At 38.0% G+C, this 19,422-nt stretch overlaps 1 protein-coding gene across 1 annotated transcript; it reads left to right on the forward strand.

Annotated features, from left to right (window-relative positions):
* The first annotated feature begins 1,077 nt into the window (after positions 1-1,077).
* On the forward strand, positions 1,078-17,225 carry Tlr4 (toll like receptor 4). Its single transcript, XM_052176648.1, has 3 exons — positions 1,078-1,423; positions 6,991-7,157; positions 11,158-17,225. Exons 1-3 carry the CDS (start codon positions 1,334-1,336, stop codon positions 13,406-13,408), a joined length of 2,508 nt encoding a protein of 835 aa, XP_052032608.1. The 5' UTR covers positions 1,078-1,333; the 3' UTR covers positions 13,409-17,225.
* The last annotated feature ends 2,197 nt before the right edge of the window (positions 17,226-19,422 follow it).

The raw sequence follows: 19,422 nt of genomic DNA on the forward strand, positions 1-19,422 counted from the left end.
ACAAAAACATCAACAAGCTAGTACATGCTGTTACCCATGTCTCCAGACACATAGGTAGCAGGGGATGGCCTTGTTGGACATCAAAGGGAGGAGAGGTCCCTGGTCCTAGAACGGCTCCATGCAGCAGTATAGGGGGATACCAGGACAGGGCAACAGGAGGGGGTTTGATTGGGGGAGTAGGGGGAGGGGAGATGCCTTATTGGATTTTTAGGGAGGGAACCAGAAAAGGGGAAATCATTTGAAATGTAAATAAAGAATATATCTAATAAAAAATTAGGTCAGGGACCTGGGAGATATCTCAGTTGATGGAATGTTTCAAATGCATGAAAACCTGCGGATTCTCAGTATCCACATTAAAAAAAAATTAAATAAATAAAAAAACAAAGTACCAAAAAAACCCCAAAAGCAACAATAACAAAAACCTGAATACTGCTGATACCTACAGTGCCAGCACTAGGAAAAGGCGGTACAGATGGGGGATCTCAAAGCTTAACTGATCAGTACGTGTAGCCAATGAAATGGTACCAGGTTCAGTTGGAGACCTTAGCTCTAAAACTATGGTGGAGCGTCTTGCGTTTCTCCCACAGCTCATTAGCCCTCTCCTGTCCTTCGCAATGTTCTCCTTTTCCTAATAAACACTCTGTTCCTATTTCTAATAATAAGTCGTTATTACTAATAGAAGGTTGAGAAGTGAGAACTGTAGAAGGCACTCAATAGTGAGCTCTGACTTTTACACACACACACACACACACACACACACACACACACACACACACACACACGAAATATCTATCCCCCCATGAACAAACATGTACACATATTGGTAAAAGAAAAGATCAGGACACTAGACACAACAACTGACATCTTCATCCTGACTTTTTTAATCTTCAGCATTGTGAGAAAACGTGTTCCTCTAGTTTGGGAGACTCGGAAGTCTAGCTGGAGCAGTAAGCATCCTCTTGAAAATAAAGAAGGAATGAGGATGTTGCTCCACGCCAGTTCCCTGCTTTCCCCAACCCCCGAGGTCAGATGACTTCCTGGGATGAAAGCCAGCTTCCTCTTGCTGTTCCTCCAGCAAACGCCTTCTCCTTCCTGTTTTACTCTTCAGTTTTCTAACTTCCCTCCTGAGACAGGGCTGATCGATTCTAGAACAAAACCAAAAGTGAGAATGCTAAGGTTGGCACTCTCACTTCCTCCTTGAATATAATACTTGCAGAGGGGCACCCACTGGAAGAGAAGAGGCAGGTGCCCCAGGGACTCTGCCCTGCCACCAGTTCCAGATCGTCATGGTCATGCTTTCTCACGTCCTCCACTGGTCGCAGAAAATGCCAGGATGAAGCCTCCCTTGCTCCTGGCTGGAACTCTGATCATGGCATCGTCCCTCTCCTGCCTGAGCCTGGAAAGTCTGAATCCCTGCATAGAGGTATGTGTCTCGATCCATAGCAGGTGATCGCACCCTTTCCTGCTCGCCTTCCTTGTTTCTCAAAACTGTCCTCGGCTCAGAGCTTCCTGCGTGTGTTTTGCTTAGTTTATTTTTCAAGAAGGAGTTAAACTAACCCAAAACTTGAGAAGCTGTGGCAACAAAAGCCTCAGTCTTAACACAGGGGAGGAAGAGGCACCCACGGCTGTCTTGTTCCATTTACGGCGGCATCTGAGTCATGATTTACGGACTTGAAATTAGTAAAAGCAGTTTAAAGGCATTGTTCTGTGACATGCCCGAGAGACGTTAAAGAAACTACTGAACATCTCTAAAGCCAGTATTCCCACAATGAAATAATGACTGTGATCACTAGAAAAATGTAAGTAGTCTGTTACTATCAAGGCTGACTGTGGGAACTCTGGATACTGAGCCTGTAGTAGTCATTCCTTCCTTTTCCAAACCACGTGAAGGTAACTGTGGTTTCTGCCTCTTAAGAAGCATCTTTGAGAGATGGAGTGGTGACTCAGTATGTCAGGTCAGTGGCTGCCAAGCCCGATAATAATCTGAGTCCAAGCCTCGAGGCTCACATGGTGGAGGCATAGAATCTCCTTTAAGATGTCCTCTGAGTTGCAACAAGTGTCTGCCTTGGCAGGTGTGTGTATGCATGAGCACACACACAAATGAAGAAATGTAACAGTTTTCTTAAATGAAAGAATTTCTATAAAACACACACACAACTATGAGTTTTCTAAGAGATTTCAGTATTCTGCAACTAATTCTAGAAGATAAAGAAATGGGAGGGAGGGAGGAGTGAAGGAGAGAGACAGGGCAAAGTAAAACATCCGCCAAGGCCACCGCTCCCTTGGTGGATACTGAGCGGTGAGTAATCTGACCGTGACTCACTCTTGTTTTCATCCTGCCCAGACCACTGCAATTATCTTAGAAGCTCACAATAGAACTGAGCAAACAAGGAAGGAATTCCAGGTGAGGTTGGCTCAGAAGCCCAAAACAGGTACAGGGAGTTACGACACAGTGTTCATATGGGAAAAAATACTGTTCATTTAAAGAAGTTATAATCCCAGTGTCTTACTTTCTGATATCCTCACTTATATTGCTAGAGATAGAATCTCCAACCAGTGCTACACTAAGATAAAATCCTACTGCCTTTGGTGTCTTCTGTGCTCTGTCAACTCTCAAAGCTCGCCTGCGGTCTCAGTGTCCTTGGTCTTGTCTTCAGGGGTGATTACTGCCTAGTTTCCTAATTTATAGTTCTTTCTGTATCCAAACTTAAATTCTTCTTTATTTGTGGTTACTGGTCCAAGGGTTTAGACTTATCAAATCATTCCTTTATATTCTTTAGAACTGTGATGGTTGCTTCATCCCATAGGGCCTGGGCACTGCCTAACCTACCTACCCACATCTTCTTTCACCTAGATCAGGGCTCCATATGCTAAAATTATGGAATCCCCATATATAGTTGAAAACTTTCCCTATTGATCAAATTGGAAAATTAAAAATAAATGGATGGACTTAGTTTCAGTGATTTTTTATGTAATCAAATATACTTATGTTGTGTGAAATATAATAAAAGCATCCCACACTAACACCAGTTAAGCACTGGCCTCCAGTCTGTCTCTAGCCCTGTGGACAGGCAGAGACCACATTCTTTCCTTTAGCCAGGACCTGTCGCCTGTCTCACCAATTCTGTCTCTGCCTCTCCTGAGCTCTGAAATCTCTCTCTCCACCAGGCTTGCTAAGTTTCTCATGGCTGGCTGTTGCCATGTATGCCCCACATTTCCAAAGTCCTGCAGTTGCCTGGGGTGTACTTTTGCAAACCATGTTCTGTCTCTAAACCTTTCTCTGGAACCCAGTTGAGTCACCATATGAAGGAAAACATCACACAATCTTAGTTTAGATTCAACAGGTAACCCAATCGCTGGTGGGTGCAGGACTAATTTTGTAAACTAATCTCTGTTAAAAATCCTCCAGTGGGTTAGCCTCTTGGTCCTGTGGAGACTTGAGGACCCAGGATAGGGGAACACTAGGCTGCTGAGTGGGTGCTGGAGCCCCCTCATAGAGGCAGGGGAGAGGGAGGAGGGAGGAAGGGAGAGAACATTTGAAATGTAAATAAATAAAATAACCAATTTAAAAAATCCTTGGGTGGCAGATACTGGCGGATCCACCACTCGAATCAACATCCCCTGGATGCCTACATTCTTCCTCTGTGCTCTCAACCATTCAAAGGGGGCTTTTCTTTTCTCCTGCCTTGCTCTTCCCAACCTAGAAGTCCCACTACTCACCCAGTGATTAGTTTCCTGTAATATTTATTAGGGGAGAATCCTACCACATACTTGAGCAATTATGAAGATAGTTTATGTTCAATTTTTGATACAAAGAATTAGACATTCAACAATATTTTTGGTTTACTGTATATTTTGATTTATCCTACGCATGTTTCATGTTTCAGAGCTATGTGTGGCTTGTAGTTGCAGTACTGTAATGTGGGGCTTTGATTTTAGGATTTATTTTTTCATTTTAAGTAGATCTCTGTGTGAATGTCTCCTCAGGGTGATTTTTTTTTTGATTGCCTCATGTAGATTTTTCCCTTTAGCCTCTCCATATACTCTTTCATTGATCACATCATTTTGTACTTTTGTCTTTTATTTTTCCATCATTTATCCTCCCCTTTGTATAGAATGCACAAGAAAGTAGGATTACTGCTGGGTTTGTCAGCATGCCACCAATGCCTCTCAGTGGTTCAACCTTCGTAACGCTGAGACCCTTTAATGCAGCTCCTCAGGTTGTATTCACCCCTAACCATAAAATTACTTTTATTGATACTTCATAACTATAATTTTGTTACTGTTTTGAACCAAAAATGTGACTATCCCATATGCAGGATAACTGATATGCAACTCCTGTAAATGGATTGTTTGACCCCCAACTGGGTAGCAGTCCACAAGTTGAGAACCACTGGCCTAGATCATAATAGGCCTTTGGCTGTATGTTTTGTATGTGTGAAACCAACGAAAAAATTACTTCTGGACACCACCTGAGGTCCTCGTATTCTGCCTGTGGCTTCTCCATGACATCGGGCTCTCCTTCTGTACCTGTTGGCTAGTTTGTTAACATTTGCTCCCACTCATTATTATTTGCTTATGTTCTTTTCTCCTTTTGACATACACGTGTTTTCCTTTTCCACACATTTCCTTACTCAGCTTTCCCATTCTGAATCTAGAATCTGTATCTTTGTAGCTTTTGTAATTCTTATTTATTTCCCATCTCTGTTAGCTTGTTCTATGAGTGCAGTGCCATCAGCAATCCTGTAACATGTGTTTTTGTACCACCCATGGCCTTTAGCAGAAAATAGCCTACTATTTGGCTTAAATGGGCCCGTGTCCCATCCATTACACAATATTTTTCATTCATTCACCTATTGAAATGTCTACTGAGTATTGAGAGGTCACCATGTACCTTTCTGAGTCTTGAAGACAAATAACAAACAAAAGTCATCAGAGCATCAATGATCATGGTTCAGTTGATCAAATGAAAAGGATTTAGAAAATAATTATATAGGCAATAGACTTGCCTTGTCATCAAAACCTGTAAAGAAAGTAAAAGAGAGTGAGAGAAGAATTTCTGTCTGGCGCCTTACTCTCTTAGATACATTGCTTTCAAGAATTCTATGATGAGTACCATTTAGGTAGACATATATGAAGGAGCCTGTGTATGTACAAATCATCTGACTATATGTGTATTATCTCACCTCTTTTATTTTCTTTGTCTTTAGAGGACTTTTTGAAGATTAGTATAAAATACATAAGGTATAAGTAAATGTTAATATGCATCAAGGAATCAATAGTACCCAATGATAATTAGCATTAATATTTATCACTTTAATTAATGCAAGCTTTGAGATAAGCTCTGATCTCATTTAGCCCTTTGAAAATTTTATTGCCTTTCAATAAGAGAAAACAAAGCTCACTGGGTTACTGGGTTAAACAAAACATTTTGCTGGATGAAATCATATAATTATGACTTTACATGGAATGATATGGCATAGGGTTCACAATAAATGTGAGAAAACACATAAACTTAGGTGGAGACTATGATAGCGAAAACACTCGACCCTGAACACAGTTTTCCTGCACTAGAATCCATGCCCTCCAAGACTGCCTCTGATTCAACTATCAAACTGGGAAAGTCAATGAGCCTAAGAACAAAAGGCAATTGTCAAACATAAGGCAGTAGCTAGGAAATGTCCATACATCTTTATTGGTACTCTCCATGTAGCTGTATATAATGAAAATAATTAATTAGAATGATAATTTTACATAAAACTGTGTACAAGCATACATATATTCTACATAAAACTAGTGAGGTTCACATAAGATATTATAAAATCAAACCAACACACGAACAAAGCTTTGTCCTACACTCAGTATTCCTTAGTTCTTTGTGTAGGCATAAAGACTCCTGGGCTTTCCACTTAATCCATGGTAGCATATCTAGTTGAACCCTTACAACTCATATTTAGGCAGTCATATTAGGGAGACTTTATGAGCACAGCTTTTGACATTTGGAAACACAGTATCACAGTAAGTTTCATGATATTTTGACTCATAATCTTTCAGCCTCCTCTGCTGCAATGATCACTGATCTGTAGGTATGGGAGTTATATTGTAAATGTTTCCCTTGGTACTGGGCTCCAGAATTCTGCATTTTAATTGGTTGTGATTTTCTGTAATGATTCTGTTTATAAAGTGGGAGAAATAGTCTTCCCCTGGAAACAGCACACCAACTGGTTACCAAATACCAGATGGTCATCCTTGAAAACATATATATGAGTAATATTAAATGAACTGAACAGGTTATATATGTAGGATTATGTTTATACACATATTCATATATATATATATATATATATATATATATATATATATATATAAACAATTAATGCAAAAAGGCACCATGGATTTGAAAAATATCAAAGAAAGGGGAGTAAGAAAGAACTTGAAGAGAGGAAAAGGAAAGGGGAAATGATATAATTATAATTTCAAAGAGTAGTAATTAAAAATATGTGCTTTGTACCAAGTGGCACAGAACACTTTATGAAACCAAGGTTTTCAGACTTGAGAGTTATTTAAGGCCTGATTCTGTTGTTTCTCATTTAAATATAATTTTGTTTTAGCAGAATATTAACACATTGAGAATGCAGGGGATAGTTTTTCTTCCTGATAGGTATAATAAGACATTTTGTAAATATGATGTAGTACATAAATAAATGGAGAAGGATGGGCATGATCCCCGGAATGCCAGTACTTGTGTAGAAGAGGCAGATAGATCAGTAGTAGATCAGTGTTGTGTTGACTGTATAGCTAATTGAAGGCCAGACTGGACTATATGAAAGCGTGTTTCAAACAAAATAAATCATGATGAATGAATGGATAGGCGAATGGTATGTTGACTGGCATGTATTGTGAGAGATTTATCACCCCATTTGTCGTCTTTGGAGAGGAGTGGGAACACATACAGTTGCAAACCTAACATTTGTTGTGTGATATTTACAGGTAGTTCCTAATATTACCTACCAATGCATGGATCAGAATCTCAGCAAAATCCCTCATGACATCCCTTCTTCAGCCAAGAACATAGATCTGAGCTTCAATCCCTTAAAGATATTAGGAAGCTATAGCTTCTCCAGTTTCTCAGAACTTCAGTGGCTGGATTTATCCAGGTAAGGAATAAACTTTTATGTGCTGTAGAATGTGAAGTAGTTATTTTTAAAACATTGCATTATTGGCTCAGAAAACCTAGATGATTCTAGCTAAACTTCCTTCACTCTTCTATTCAGTAGCATTGCTACTTGCTGTGAATTCTGGGAGATGCTACTTTTATTTACCTGGTTTCAGTTTGGTGAGCAGCTGGATAAGAATATCTAACTTCTACATTATTTTAAACTAATTCATTAGATATTTATGGACCATATATTATATGTTGTGTGTCTAAGCTACAGAAGAAGAATTTGTAGACACATCACCCATACTTGTAATTATCAAGCAGGATAAAATCCTCCTTAATAAATTATTAAGTTAAAGTATTATCCTTGTTATTGGACATATAGAACAAATCAAACAAACGTTAAGCAACACAAATACTGCTGTTTACAACATTAAGTAATAAAATATATGAAAATAAGGGCATCACATTGTGTCCTTTAGAAGAGGGGCTGTTTTGTTATATGTGAGAGGATCAGGAAAGATTTTGAGATATGAGTACATATGCAAGATACCTGAAATACTGAAAGTAGAAAAGAGTGTAGAGAATGAGAAAAACACGTACTTAGGAAAAAGATGTCAATGTCCAAGTAAAATATCAAATATGGACAAGAAGAAGTTAATAAGATTTTTCTTTCTGATTCAGTGCAGCATACCATTTGTTGGAACACAGAAACCTTTAACCAATATTTCAGATGGGAAGCTCAATCTTTTTTATTGTTTATTTTTGCTCGTTGACAATTTCATACATCAATGTAATGCATTCTGCTACTCTTACCTTCACCCACACTGAGTTTGCTGTGACCACTGTTAGCCCTGACATCTTCCAAAATGTCTCCATCTATATTCATACCTTCTGTTTATTGTTTGACTCACTGATTTTATCCAGGTTTTCCATGTGACTGTAGGTTTAGAACAATCTACTGGAGACTGGTGAGGTTAACCATTTGATAAGCAACTGAAACCATGGACTGTCTCTCCCCAAGAATCTAAAAGCAGCAGAGAGAAAATGATCCCATGGTCCCCTCCATGATCACTAGATTTCTGTTGGCATGCCCTGTGCAACCACAGCTTCTATGACATCAGATTTGCAAAGGCTGTGTCATGCCCCACAGAGAGCACCTGCGCTCCCTGTCCCTTAGCTCTTACATTTCTGTGAAATTTCTCTTCCTTTATAGTTGCTGACCCTTTGAAGGACTGTTATGAATGTTCATTTCAGCGATGATGACAGAACTATTTTTTCCTTCTATTATCTTGCACATCTAAGAATATCTGCATTCACTACTATTTACTATAAAGGGAAGTGACTTTGGTTAATGGATATAAATGTCATTATTCAGACAGAAGTCTGGTGCCATGCTAATTTAACTAAACTACAATAATCACTGCCATATCCACACCCCAAACATCAGAGTCATAGACCTCTCTAATCAACATTTTTTGAACAGGTAAACAATACTAGCCTTGGATACCCTCCTGGGACAAAAATCTAATCCAAGAATGGTTTGTTACCACTAGAATAGTTATGCCAGCATTTCACCACTGTACACATCTTGTCTGGCAGATTCATATTATAGTTCATATGGTTTATAGATGGAATAGACCAGTAATGACTTTTCTCCCCTACCAGAATTCATGACACCTTTCTGCTGAAAATTAGCCAGCAGGGACCAAAGCTTCCAGTTCTGCCTCAGTTTTACATCAGTGGGCTGTAATGATCAGGGGCATCTTTCAATGTTGAAGTAGATAACGAACCTCTTTTCTTCCATGTTCATAAAACTACAGAAATGTTTTACATATGTTTTTGTTCTAATCATATCTAATCTTGATAAATATCAAGAATATTGTAATAAAAGTCTTCTGAAGAGCAGACAGTACTGTAAAACATTAGTAAACTAGAAAATGTATTACATTCTTTACTATGGTCTTGATAGATAAATCATTCCAAAGGCAACAATTCTGTTGGGAGAAGAAAAATGGAGCCTGTGCTTTCTCCAACATTTGAGACATGTGCCCTGCCACAAGTAACTTTTCCTGAGTCTGTCTTCACACCTATTAAGTGAAAATGATAAACCTCTCTCAATGGCGAAAAGTTACTAAATGAAAGTTTATTAAAATTATTTAGTGAGTTTTATGAGTTTGAAAACATGCTATCATAATCACTTTATTAAATTGTAATTTTAATTATCCCAGGGAGATTTGTAGGGAACCCAGATAGGCAGGTTAAAAAACTAAACAGAATAATGTCTTTTTAATAAAGAGGATATAGTTTTTCATACTGTATAATTGAGAATTGATCTATAATATAATGAAAGAACATTCCTTAAAGGTTTTGAATGTGTTCTTAGGAAAAAGGCAACTTCCTTTAGCTCACAGAATATTTTGCATTATACCAGAGCAGACAATTTACTCCTGTGCCTTTCCACGGGGAGATTGATGTGCAGGACCTAGACTGAGTTTCTAAGGATAATTTGTTCTAGACCAGGTAACCATCCTTTCATTCTAGAAATGTGCACACTTCCTATTGGGGCTAAGAAAACTGGGTTTTGAAGGATCTGAGTGACTTATCTATGACAATAGTGCTTACTTTACCAGAGTTGAGTCAAGCTTACATCTTTTCCCCTTTTGCCCTAATTTGCTGTACATGGCTATCTATATATGACATAAACACAATCATATATATGTATATATGTGTGTATGTATCATATATATATGATTTAGACATCATATATACATATGTGCATGTGTGTATGAACAATAGAATCATAACAAAAGTGGGAACTTGAGAAAGAATCAAACTTTGTTATCTTATATAGAGTTGGAATGATGAAACTCACAGAATAATGGGTTTCCAAGATCTTGAAGGAAGAGAGGAGTGTAAACATGGCTACATGGCTTCCTCTTGCAGTATTCTTCTTAGCATATCCCTACCTTTTGTCAAATTACTAATGAATACCTAAATCACAGACCAAAACTATTTTCTTACCTGTGCATATTCCAAGAGAATAATAGGAAAAGTGATTGATGGTAATTGGGTTAGATTTGGAAATGACTCATTTGCTTATTTATCTTGGGATAAAATTTAGAAGATTTCATTGAGCATGTGAGTATTTATTTTATTTGCAACTCAATCTTGCTACAGCATCATTTTAGTCTTCTTCAGTGTTTTGCTGCCCTGCAGCCACAGAGACTGTTGTGGCTCCTCATTGTGGCATGCCTGCTGTGTGATACAGCTTATGTTTCTGCTATTTATCTCATCTATTCTTCACATTCACTCATTCATCATAAAAATTTCCACTACTTATTTTCAGAGTAGTGTGCTTTCGTCTCCCAAGAGAGGGTCAATCCTTTTGATGTGAACATTCATAGTACATTTTCTTCTTCTTCCGTAAAACTTACTCATGTCACCAATTATTAACCTTTATCTGTGATAACGACATATTTAATATACCTAACGTTCGTATATGAATTAAGTTTTGTAAACATTGATGCCATTCTTGACACCTGACACCTATGTGTCATTATTATGCTTTTGAAATTGACTTTCATCAGTCATTTGTCATGAATAACAAATAATGACCACCCATATTGCCTACACCCATTAGATGTAAAATTACATCTGTGTGTGGAGAGAACTGTCTAAATTAATTTAAGGCTACTACATATCCTATTCAACTGCCTTAATGTGCCCCAGTTATTGATCTTGAATTGATTTTCTTCTGATGGATTTGCTGCCGTACATAGTATAATAGTTTATCATCAGTGTAGCAAGTGTAAAAATGACAAATCTGCAGTTCCGCTCCTGCTCACACAACTGATTTGCTATGTATGTTTTTCTCTTCACAATAACATGCTGTATCATATCTGTTTGCATTATTGTGTGGCAGGGAATGTTATGTTCTTAGAAAGGTTTTTTTTTTTTAAGCAAAACTACATAATTGGTATCTCTTTTCCTCATAGGTGTGAAATTGAGACAATTGAAGGCAAGGCATGGCATGGCTTATACCAGCTCTCAACCTTGATATTGACAGGAAACCCTATCCAGAGTTTTTCCCCAGGATGTTTTTCTGGACTAATGAGTTTAGAGAATCTGGTGGCTGTGGAGACAAAACTGGCCTCTCTAGAGAGCTTCCCTATTGGACAGCTTATAACCTTAAAGAAACTCAATGTGGCTCACAATTTCATACATTCCTCTAAGTTACCTGAATATTTTTCCAATCTGACAAACCTAGAACATGTGGATCTTTCTTATAACTATATTCAAACTATTTCTGTCAAAGACTTACAGTTTCTACGTGAAAATCCACAAGTCAATCTCTCTTTAGACCTGTCTTTGAACCCAATTGACTTCATTCAAGCCCAAGCCTTTCAAGGAATTAGGCTCCATGAACTGACTCTAAGAAGCAATTTTAATAGCTCAAATGTAATGAAAACTTGCCTTCAAAACCTGGCTGGTTTACAAGTCCATCGGTTGATCTTGGGAGAATTTAAAAATGAAAGGAATCTGGAAAGTTTTAACAGTTCTGTCATGGAGGGACTGTGTCATGTGACCATTGATGAGTTCAGGTTAACATATACAAGTCATTTTTCAGATGATATTGTTAACTTCAATTGTTTGGCGAATATTTCTGCAATGTCTCTAGCAGGTGTTTCTATGAAACACCTAGACAATGTTCCTAAACATTTTAAATGGCAATCCTTATCAGTCACTAGATGTCAACTTAAGCAGTTTCCAAATCTGGATTTACCCTTTCTTAAAAACTTGACTTTAACTGCGAACAAAGGCAGTATCAGTTTTAAAAAAGTGACTCTGCCAAGTCTAGGATATCTAGATCTCAGTAGAAATGCGCTGAGCTTTATCGGTTGCTGTTCTTATTCTGATTTGGGAACAAACAGCCTCAAGCACTTAGACCTCAGCTTCAACAGTGTCATCATTATGAATGCCAACTTCATGGGTCTAGAAGAGCTGGAATACCTGGATTTTCAGCATTCCACTTTAAAAAAGATTACAGAATTCTCACCATTCTTATCCCTTGAAAAACTCCTTTACCTTGACATCTCTTATACTAACATCAAAATTGACTTCGATGGCATATTTCTTGGCTTGACCAGTCTCAACACCTTAAAGATGGCTGGCAATTCTTTCAAAGACAACACCCTTTCAAATGTCTTTACAAACACAACAAACTTGACATCCCTTGATCTTTCTAAATGCCAGTTGGAACAGATATCTTGGGGAGTATTTGACACACTCCATAGACTTCAGTTATTAAATATGAGTCACAACAACCTAGTGTTTTTGGATCTATCTCATTATAAACAGCTGTATTCCCTCAGAACTCTTGATTGCAGTTTCAATCGCATAGAAACATCCAATGGAATACTGCAACATTTTCCAAAGAGTCTAGCTTTCTTCAATCTTAGTAATAATTCTGTTGCTTGTATATGTGAACATCAGAACTTCCTGCAGTGGGTCAAGGACCAGAAGCTGTTCTTGGTGAATGTTGAACAAATGACATGTGCAACACCTGTAGAGATGAACACCTCTCTAGTGTTGGATTTTAAGAATTCCACCTGTTATATGTACAAGACTGTCATCAGTGCATCCGTGGTCAGTGTGCTTTTAGTATCTACTGTAGCATTTCTAATATACCATTTCTATTTTCACCTGATACTTATTGCTGGCTGTAAAAGGTACAGCAGAGGAGAAAGCATCTATGATGCATTTGTGATCTACTCAAGTCAGAATGAAGACTGGGTGAGAAATGAGCTGGTAAAGAACTTAGAAGAAGGAGTGCCCCGCTTTCGCCTTTGCCTTCACTACAGAGATTTTATTCCTGGTGTAGCCATTGCTGCCAACATCATCCAGGAAGGCTTCCACAAGAGCCGGAAAGTCATCGTGGTGGTGTCTAGACACTTCATCCAGAGCCGATGGTGTATCTTTGAATACGAGATTGCTCAGACATGGCAGTTTCTGAGTAGCCGCTCGGGCATCATCTTCATCGTCCTTGAGAAGGTAGAGAAGTCCCTGCTGAGGCAGCAGGTGGAATTGTATCGCCTTCTTAGCCGAAACACCTACCTGGAGTGGGAGGACAATCCTCTGGGGAGACACATCTTCTGGAGAAGACTTAAAAAAGCCCTGTTGGATGGAAAAGGCTTGAATCCCGAGGGAACAGCAGAGGAAGAGCAAGAAGCAGCAACTTGGAATTGAGGGAAACAAAACTTTGGGACCAAAATCCATTCTGTTTACATTGACTAAATACTACAGCTCACCTGGGGTTCTGCTACGGACAGGGATCCCATGGAGCACAATGCTGCTGACCTCATGGACCTTACAGGATGGACGGAAGTAGCACTGTGATGAAGCTCCTTACTTTCAAGGTATATGAATTAACTAACTCAGGCAAAGAATCATAATCAAGATAGTTTATCTTTCTTATTAAACTGAAGAGACTAAGACCCAGGGAGAACAGAACGGAGCATCATTATTCCCTGGACTTTTTGAATATAAGCCATGACATGTACTGTGTTTCAGTTAACCTAGAAGAGTTTTGATAGTTTAAACTGTATAGAATATGTGCTTACTTTCTCTTTTTTCTACTGAATGCAATTTAAATGGTTCCTTTTGAGAGGCCCTCATTCCAATTTAATCTTCCATTATATGTCATTTTCTTTTTTTATCTAATTCTACAAGAAATATGATTGATACATGTTCACAGATATCCTTAGACTGCTATATTTATTAAATAAAAATTCCTAGTATACTTTTATTTTTATAAATTCAGTTATCATTTTTCATGACTTGACTATAAACTCATATCATAAATAAGGTTGTTAGAGGTATGCTGAGAATGCCCATATTTAACTACAAATTTTCAAGAAAGTGTGTAAAATATACTCTGTCACTTTGTCACTGGATGTCATTCTTAAGTTATTACCTACTAAATTATGGATGTCACAGAGTCAGTGTTAAAAATAATTTTGTCGGTAGAAATATTTTTAATCGGGAGAGAAAAGTGGAGAGGAGTACAGGAACAGAAATCAAAACTTCGCCATTTATTCTTGATTAGTTCAGAACCATAGAAGCTCACAGAGCTGAATGGCAAGACTACATATTGATGTTCCTTCTCAGCAAGGATACTCTCTGAAGGACTTGTAGAACCTTTCAGGGGGCAGGAAAGTTTAACATCTTTTCCCTTCATCATTCCCATTACTGGACATCCTTTGTGAGATGTTTGAATGTTGGAAGTAAACATTTCTGCTTTCATCTTAATCCAGTCAGCATGAACACTGAATATGTACTGGCATGTGCACAGAGTGTGTGTGTGTGTGTGTGTGTGTGTGTGTTTTGTGTAAGTGTGTTTACCTGTATGTGTGTTTAACGATAAAGAGAAAAAAGAGCACAAAGCAGTTTTATATTTCTGATGGGGCATTAAATAGTTGAGACAAATCAGAAAAGTATGGAGGTTTCTTGATAAAGAAAACAAAAATAGAACTATTACAAGATCTAACAATAAAAATTTTGAAATAAATAAATAAATCAGATTTCCCTGTCTATTATGACAGTATTTATAATATTCCAATTATGGAAACAACCCTAATGTTCATTGGCAGGTTAATACATACAGATAGTATGCTATATACTTGCAGTGGAATGTGATTTGACCTTGGAAAAGAACACAAACTTGCAATTTGTGACCAGATAGATAAAGGTGGAGTTCTTTTATTGTACGTTAAATATGCCAGGCACAGAAGCAACTGGCGTTTCAGGAACTTTTGATGATGTGAGCAAAGATGGAAAGAAATAATATGCTGAACAATAGAAGAAGACAAAAGAAAGCCAGCCCTATTATGTATTCTTCACAACTATCTTAAACAATATGCTTGAGAGAGAATAGAGTTATTAGTATTAATTAGGATGCCTGCAATTTTTGTAATTCCATTCAAATTGGAACATAGCCACCTAATTATTTGTCTCTTGTTAATCTAGTGAAAAAGCAGATCAAGAATCTCTCCATTTTTTATGATATAAACCCAAATTCTTTTTTTAATTTTTAATTTTTTTTATTTTCTATATTCTTTGTTTACATTGTAAATGATTTCCCCTTTCCTAGTTTCCCCCTCCCCATAAGTCCCATAATCCCTCTTCCCTCCACTTATTCCCCAGTCAACTCCCTCCCACTTGTCTGTCCTGGTAATCCCCTACAATGCTGCATCAAGAGGCAGCATTCCTCTCCTTCCTTCTTCTTGGAAATGATTTGATATGTGAATTGTGTCTTGGATATTCAGAGCTTCTGGGCTAATATCCATTTATCGGTGACTGCATTCTGTGTGTGTTCTTTTGTGAATGAGTTACCTCACTTAGGATGATATTTTCCAGTTCCAAATATTTGCCTAAGAATTTCATGAATTCATTGGTTTTAATTGCTGAGTAGTATTCCATTGTATACCACATTTTCTGTATCCATTCCTCCATTGAGGGACATCTAGGTTCTTTCCAGCTTTTGGCTATTATAAATAAGGCTGCTGTGAACATACTGGAGCATGTGTCCTTATTGCATGCCAGGGACTCATCTGGGTATTTTCCCAGGAGTGATATAGCAGGGTCCTCCAGAAGTGTCGCGGCCCGTTTTCTATGCCAGACTGATTTCCAGAGTGGTTGTACCACGTTGCAATCCCACCAGCAGTGGAGAAGTCTTCCTCTTTCTCCACATCCTCGCCAACACCTGCTCTCTCCTGAGTTATTAATCTTAGCCATTCTGACTGCTGTGAGGTAAAAATCTCAGGAAAACCGAAATTCTATTGCAATAAATGTCATGCCAATCAGCCAAATAGCACACAAGAGACAAGATGACAGCCTGTGCCTTTTCCCTCTCAGAGAAAAACCTGAGCATGTTAGCCCATTGCTTCATGCTCTAAGCTAGAAAAACAAGAAGTGAAACTGCCGCAGTTCTCTATGTGGTTAGTGCCAGTTAGGGTTTTTCAACTTAAACCATGAATCATTAAGCAAATACATATGCATGCATGCATTATGCACAGAGTGGTTTATTTATAACAACTCTTTCCATAAAGGGCTTGGGAGCTTTCAAAAAAATATATTGGAGCAATGAGTTTAATCAAAAGAAAGAAATATAGACAGAAGAAATGGAAGAAAGAAATGAAAAGTTTTAGCTGTGTATTCCAGGTTTCATTCTAAAATTCTTCTGGAATTTTAGATAGTTTGACTACTGGAGAATTCCTAAACTCATTTTCAAATTATATCACGTGTGTGACTTGGGCTTCATCTGTCTGAGTGCTAGTCACCTTAAGAATAAAATAAAGATCATGTATTTACTTTTAGTCCATTAAAAACTAATAAAGTTAAAAGGGTGGCACTGTCGAGGAGTTTCCCTCTTGGCTTCCTTATGGGTAGTCAGAGAGAAACACTAAATTGCCTTCTCAATGTATACGTTTTGGTCACATTTGTTTTCCCAGTCTGTTGGACAATGACAGTCCCTATGACTAAAGTAGATAGTTTCTATTTGACTTAGCTTCTATTCCTATGTGTTGACCAAGCTTCCTCTTTGACTCTATAGCCTTTTGAGAAATCACTAGAAATCAAGTGAGGGGGCAGTTGGGAGGCTGGGGGTCATATCTTAACCATCACATTTGTTTCCCTGGTGTTGAGCATCATGCCTAACAAAGTCAACAGACAATGCCTGTTTACTGAAGAACAGTTGCATAATTTATGCATGTTTTCTTGGTGAGCTGTTGTCTTCCATTCTTACCAGTTAAGAATGTTAAGTCCTAAGAATCAGATCTTAGCTGTCAACTTAGTTTTCACAGCTGTGACACTCACTCTCTGTCAATTTTATGGATGTTTTAAATTCCTTCTTCACTTGGTTGCTTGACCCCATGTATTCTAAAATTTTGTGGAATGTGTATATTGGGGGGGCAGTTCTAACAATAGCTTTCTCTAGTGGATACTGTAAAACCTTATTCAGCTAATTTTTTGTATGATCTTTGATTAAATTCTGCCTGCTATCCAATTTGATGAACATTCACAAAAATCACATTAGAAAATAAAGGACTAAAGGCCACTCTTCCCTTTCATGTTCATCAGAGCCATCCTCTGCTACATATGCATCTGGAGCCATGGGTTCCCTCCATGTGTACTCTTTGGTTGGTGGTTTATTCCCTGGGAGCACTGGGGGTACTGGGTGGTTCAAATGGTTGTTCCTCCTACAGCACTGCAAACCCCTTTAGCTTCTTGGTTCCTTTCTCTTGCTTCTCCATTGGGGACCCTGTGCTCAGTTCAATGGTTGGCTAAGAGTCCCCCTCTGTATTTGTCATGCACTGGTGGAGCCGTCCAGGTGACAGCCATATCACTTGCAGGCATCCACAATAGTGTCTGGGTTTTATATTTATATATGGGATGGATCCTTAGGAGGGGGAGTCTCTGGATGGTCTCTCCCCCAGTCTCTGCTCCACACTTTGTATCTGTTTCTCCTCCTGTGGCTATTTTGTTCCCACTTCTAAGAAGGACCAGAGTATCCATACTTTGTTCTTCCTTCTTGAGCTTCATTTTGTCTGTGAATTGTATCTTGGGTATTCCAAGCTTCTGGGCTAATATCCACTCATCAGCGAGTGCATACCGTATGTTTTCTTTTGGGATTGGGTCACTTCACTCAGTATGATATTTTCTAGTTCCATCCATTCACTTAAGAATTTCATAAATACATTTTTTAATAGCTGAGAGTATTCCATTGTATAAATGTACCACATTTTCTATATCCATTCTTCCATTGAGGGACATCTGTGTTCTTTCCAGCTGAAAATTTTTTTTTAGTTCTGTACCCCATTTTTAAGAGGGTTATTTGGTTCTCTGGAATCTAACTTCTTGAGTTCTATGTATATATTGGATATTATCCCTCTGTTAGATATAGGGTTGGTAAACATCTTTTCCCAATTTGTTCGTTGCCATTTTGGGAAGCAGGAGTGTGTAGATCTGTGAGCAAGGGGAAGAGGGCAGGGTTAGGGGATTTTGAGAGGTGGAGCAGGAAAGGGGACAACATTGGCAATGCAAATAGGGAATATATCTAATAAATATGAAAGAAAGGAGAGGGAGGAAGGAAAGGAGTAAGGGAGAGAGGGAGGGAGGGAGGGAGAGAGAGTGAGAGAAAGACAGACAGACAGACAGACAGAGAGAGAGAGAGAGAGAGAGAGAGAGAGAGAGAGAGAGAGAATCACTGAACATGAAAAGGGGTGTACTGAGAGAGACTAAAATATACCTTGCCAGATATTCGGATGAAAATTTATGACATAACATGCTATTTTAATATTTATTTGAAAAAAAGAAAATAAAGGCTTCAAGCCTTTTCTTAACACATCCAAAGTACACAAGGCATTAAATGGGAAAAACTAAATATACAACTGACTTTATCAAATAGTTACTTTATTGTTTTATGTCAAGATTTGAATGCCACTGTTCTGTATTTTTATTTATTTATTATGAGAGTTTAAAGCCGGAACTTTGAGGAGCTGACAGAGGCACTGTGGACTACAGTTTTTGGAGTTAAGAATTTCCTCTGGTAACTATCCATTCCAAAAGGCTTCCATTTATGCTAATTCACCCACACAAACAAGGGGGCTAACAGGACCAGCTGTTTCTGTCTTTATAGCAATTTCTCAACATTCTTCACTTGAAGGATTTCTTCTGTCATGTGATTTTTAATTGGGCACTCTTTCAAACATTCATTAAATGGCTGAGACTTTTCACTAGAAACTAACTCAATTAAGAGTTATTAAGAGTTAAGCTAATAGCATCTAACAACACTGACTTTTTCAGTGCACCTTGATATGGAATTTAAGTTGGACTGTCTGAGGCAGGAGAGTATGTCATTTTGATGGAATTTCCTAATGATATCATTGTGCCTATCTTTAGCTTTATTAAATTAAAGAATCCAAAGTATTTCAACTTACCACTCATAATTCAAGCATCTGTTTTGCAGATGCACTGAAACATAAGAGATTGGAGAGTTTGTCTTATATATTTACATCATCAACTATTCTAATTCTTATTAAAGAAGGAGGGTGCAAAATTTTGAAGGACATGTTAAAGTGCCTTCTGTACTTATCGGTTCTTCTAGAAAAGGCAAAGAGTTGATTTAGGTTTGAATTTTTTTGTATTATATCTTTTCATGATAATTTTGAAAAGATTTACGTATCAATTTCAGTTTGCCTACC

This window comes from Apodemus sylvaticus, chromosome 3 (assembly GCF_947179515.1).
Source record: "Apodemus sylvaticus chromosome 3, mApoSyl1.1, whole genome shotgun sequence".
NCBI lineage: Eukaryota > Metazoa > Chordata > Mammalia > Rodentia > Muridae > Apodemus > Apodemus sylvaticus.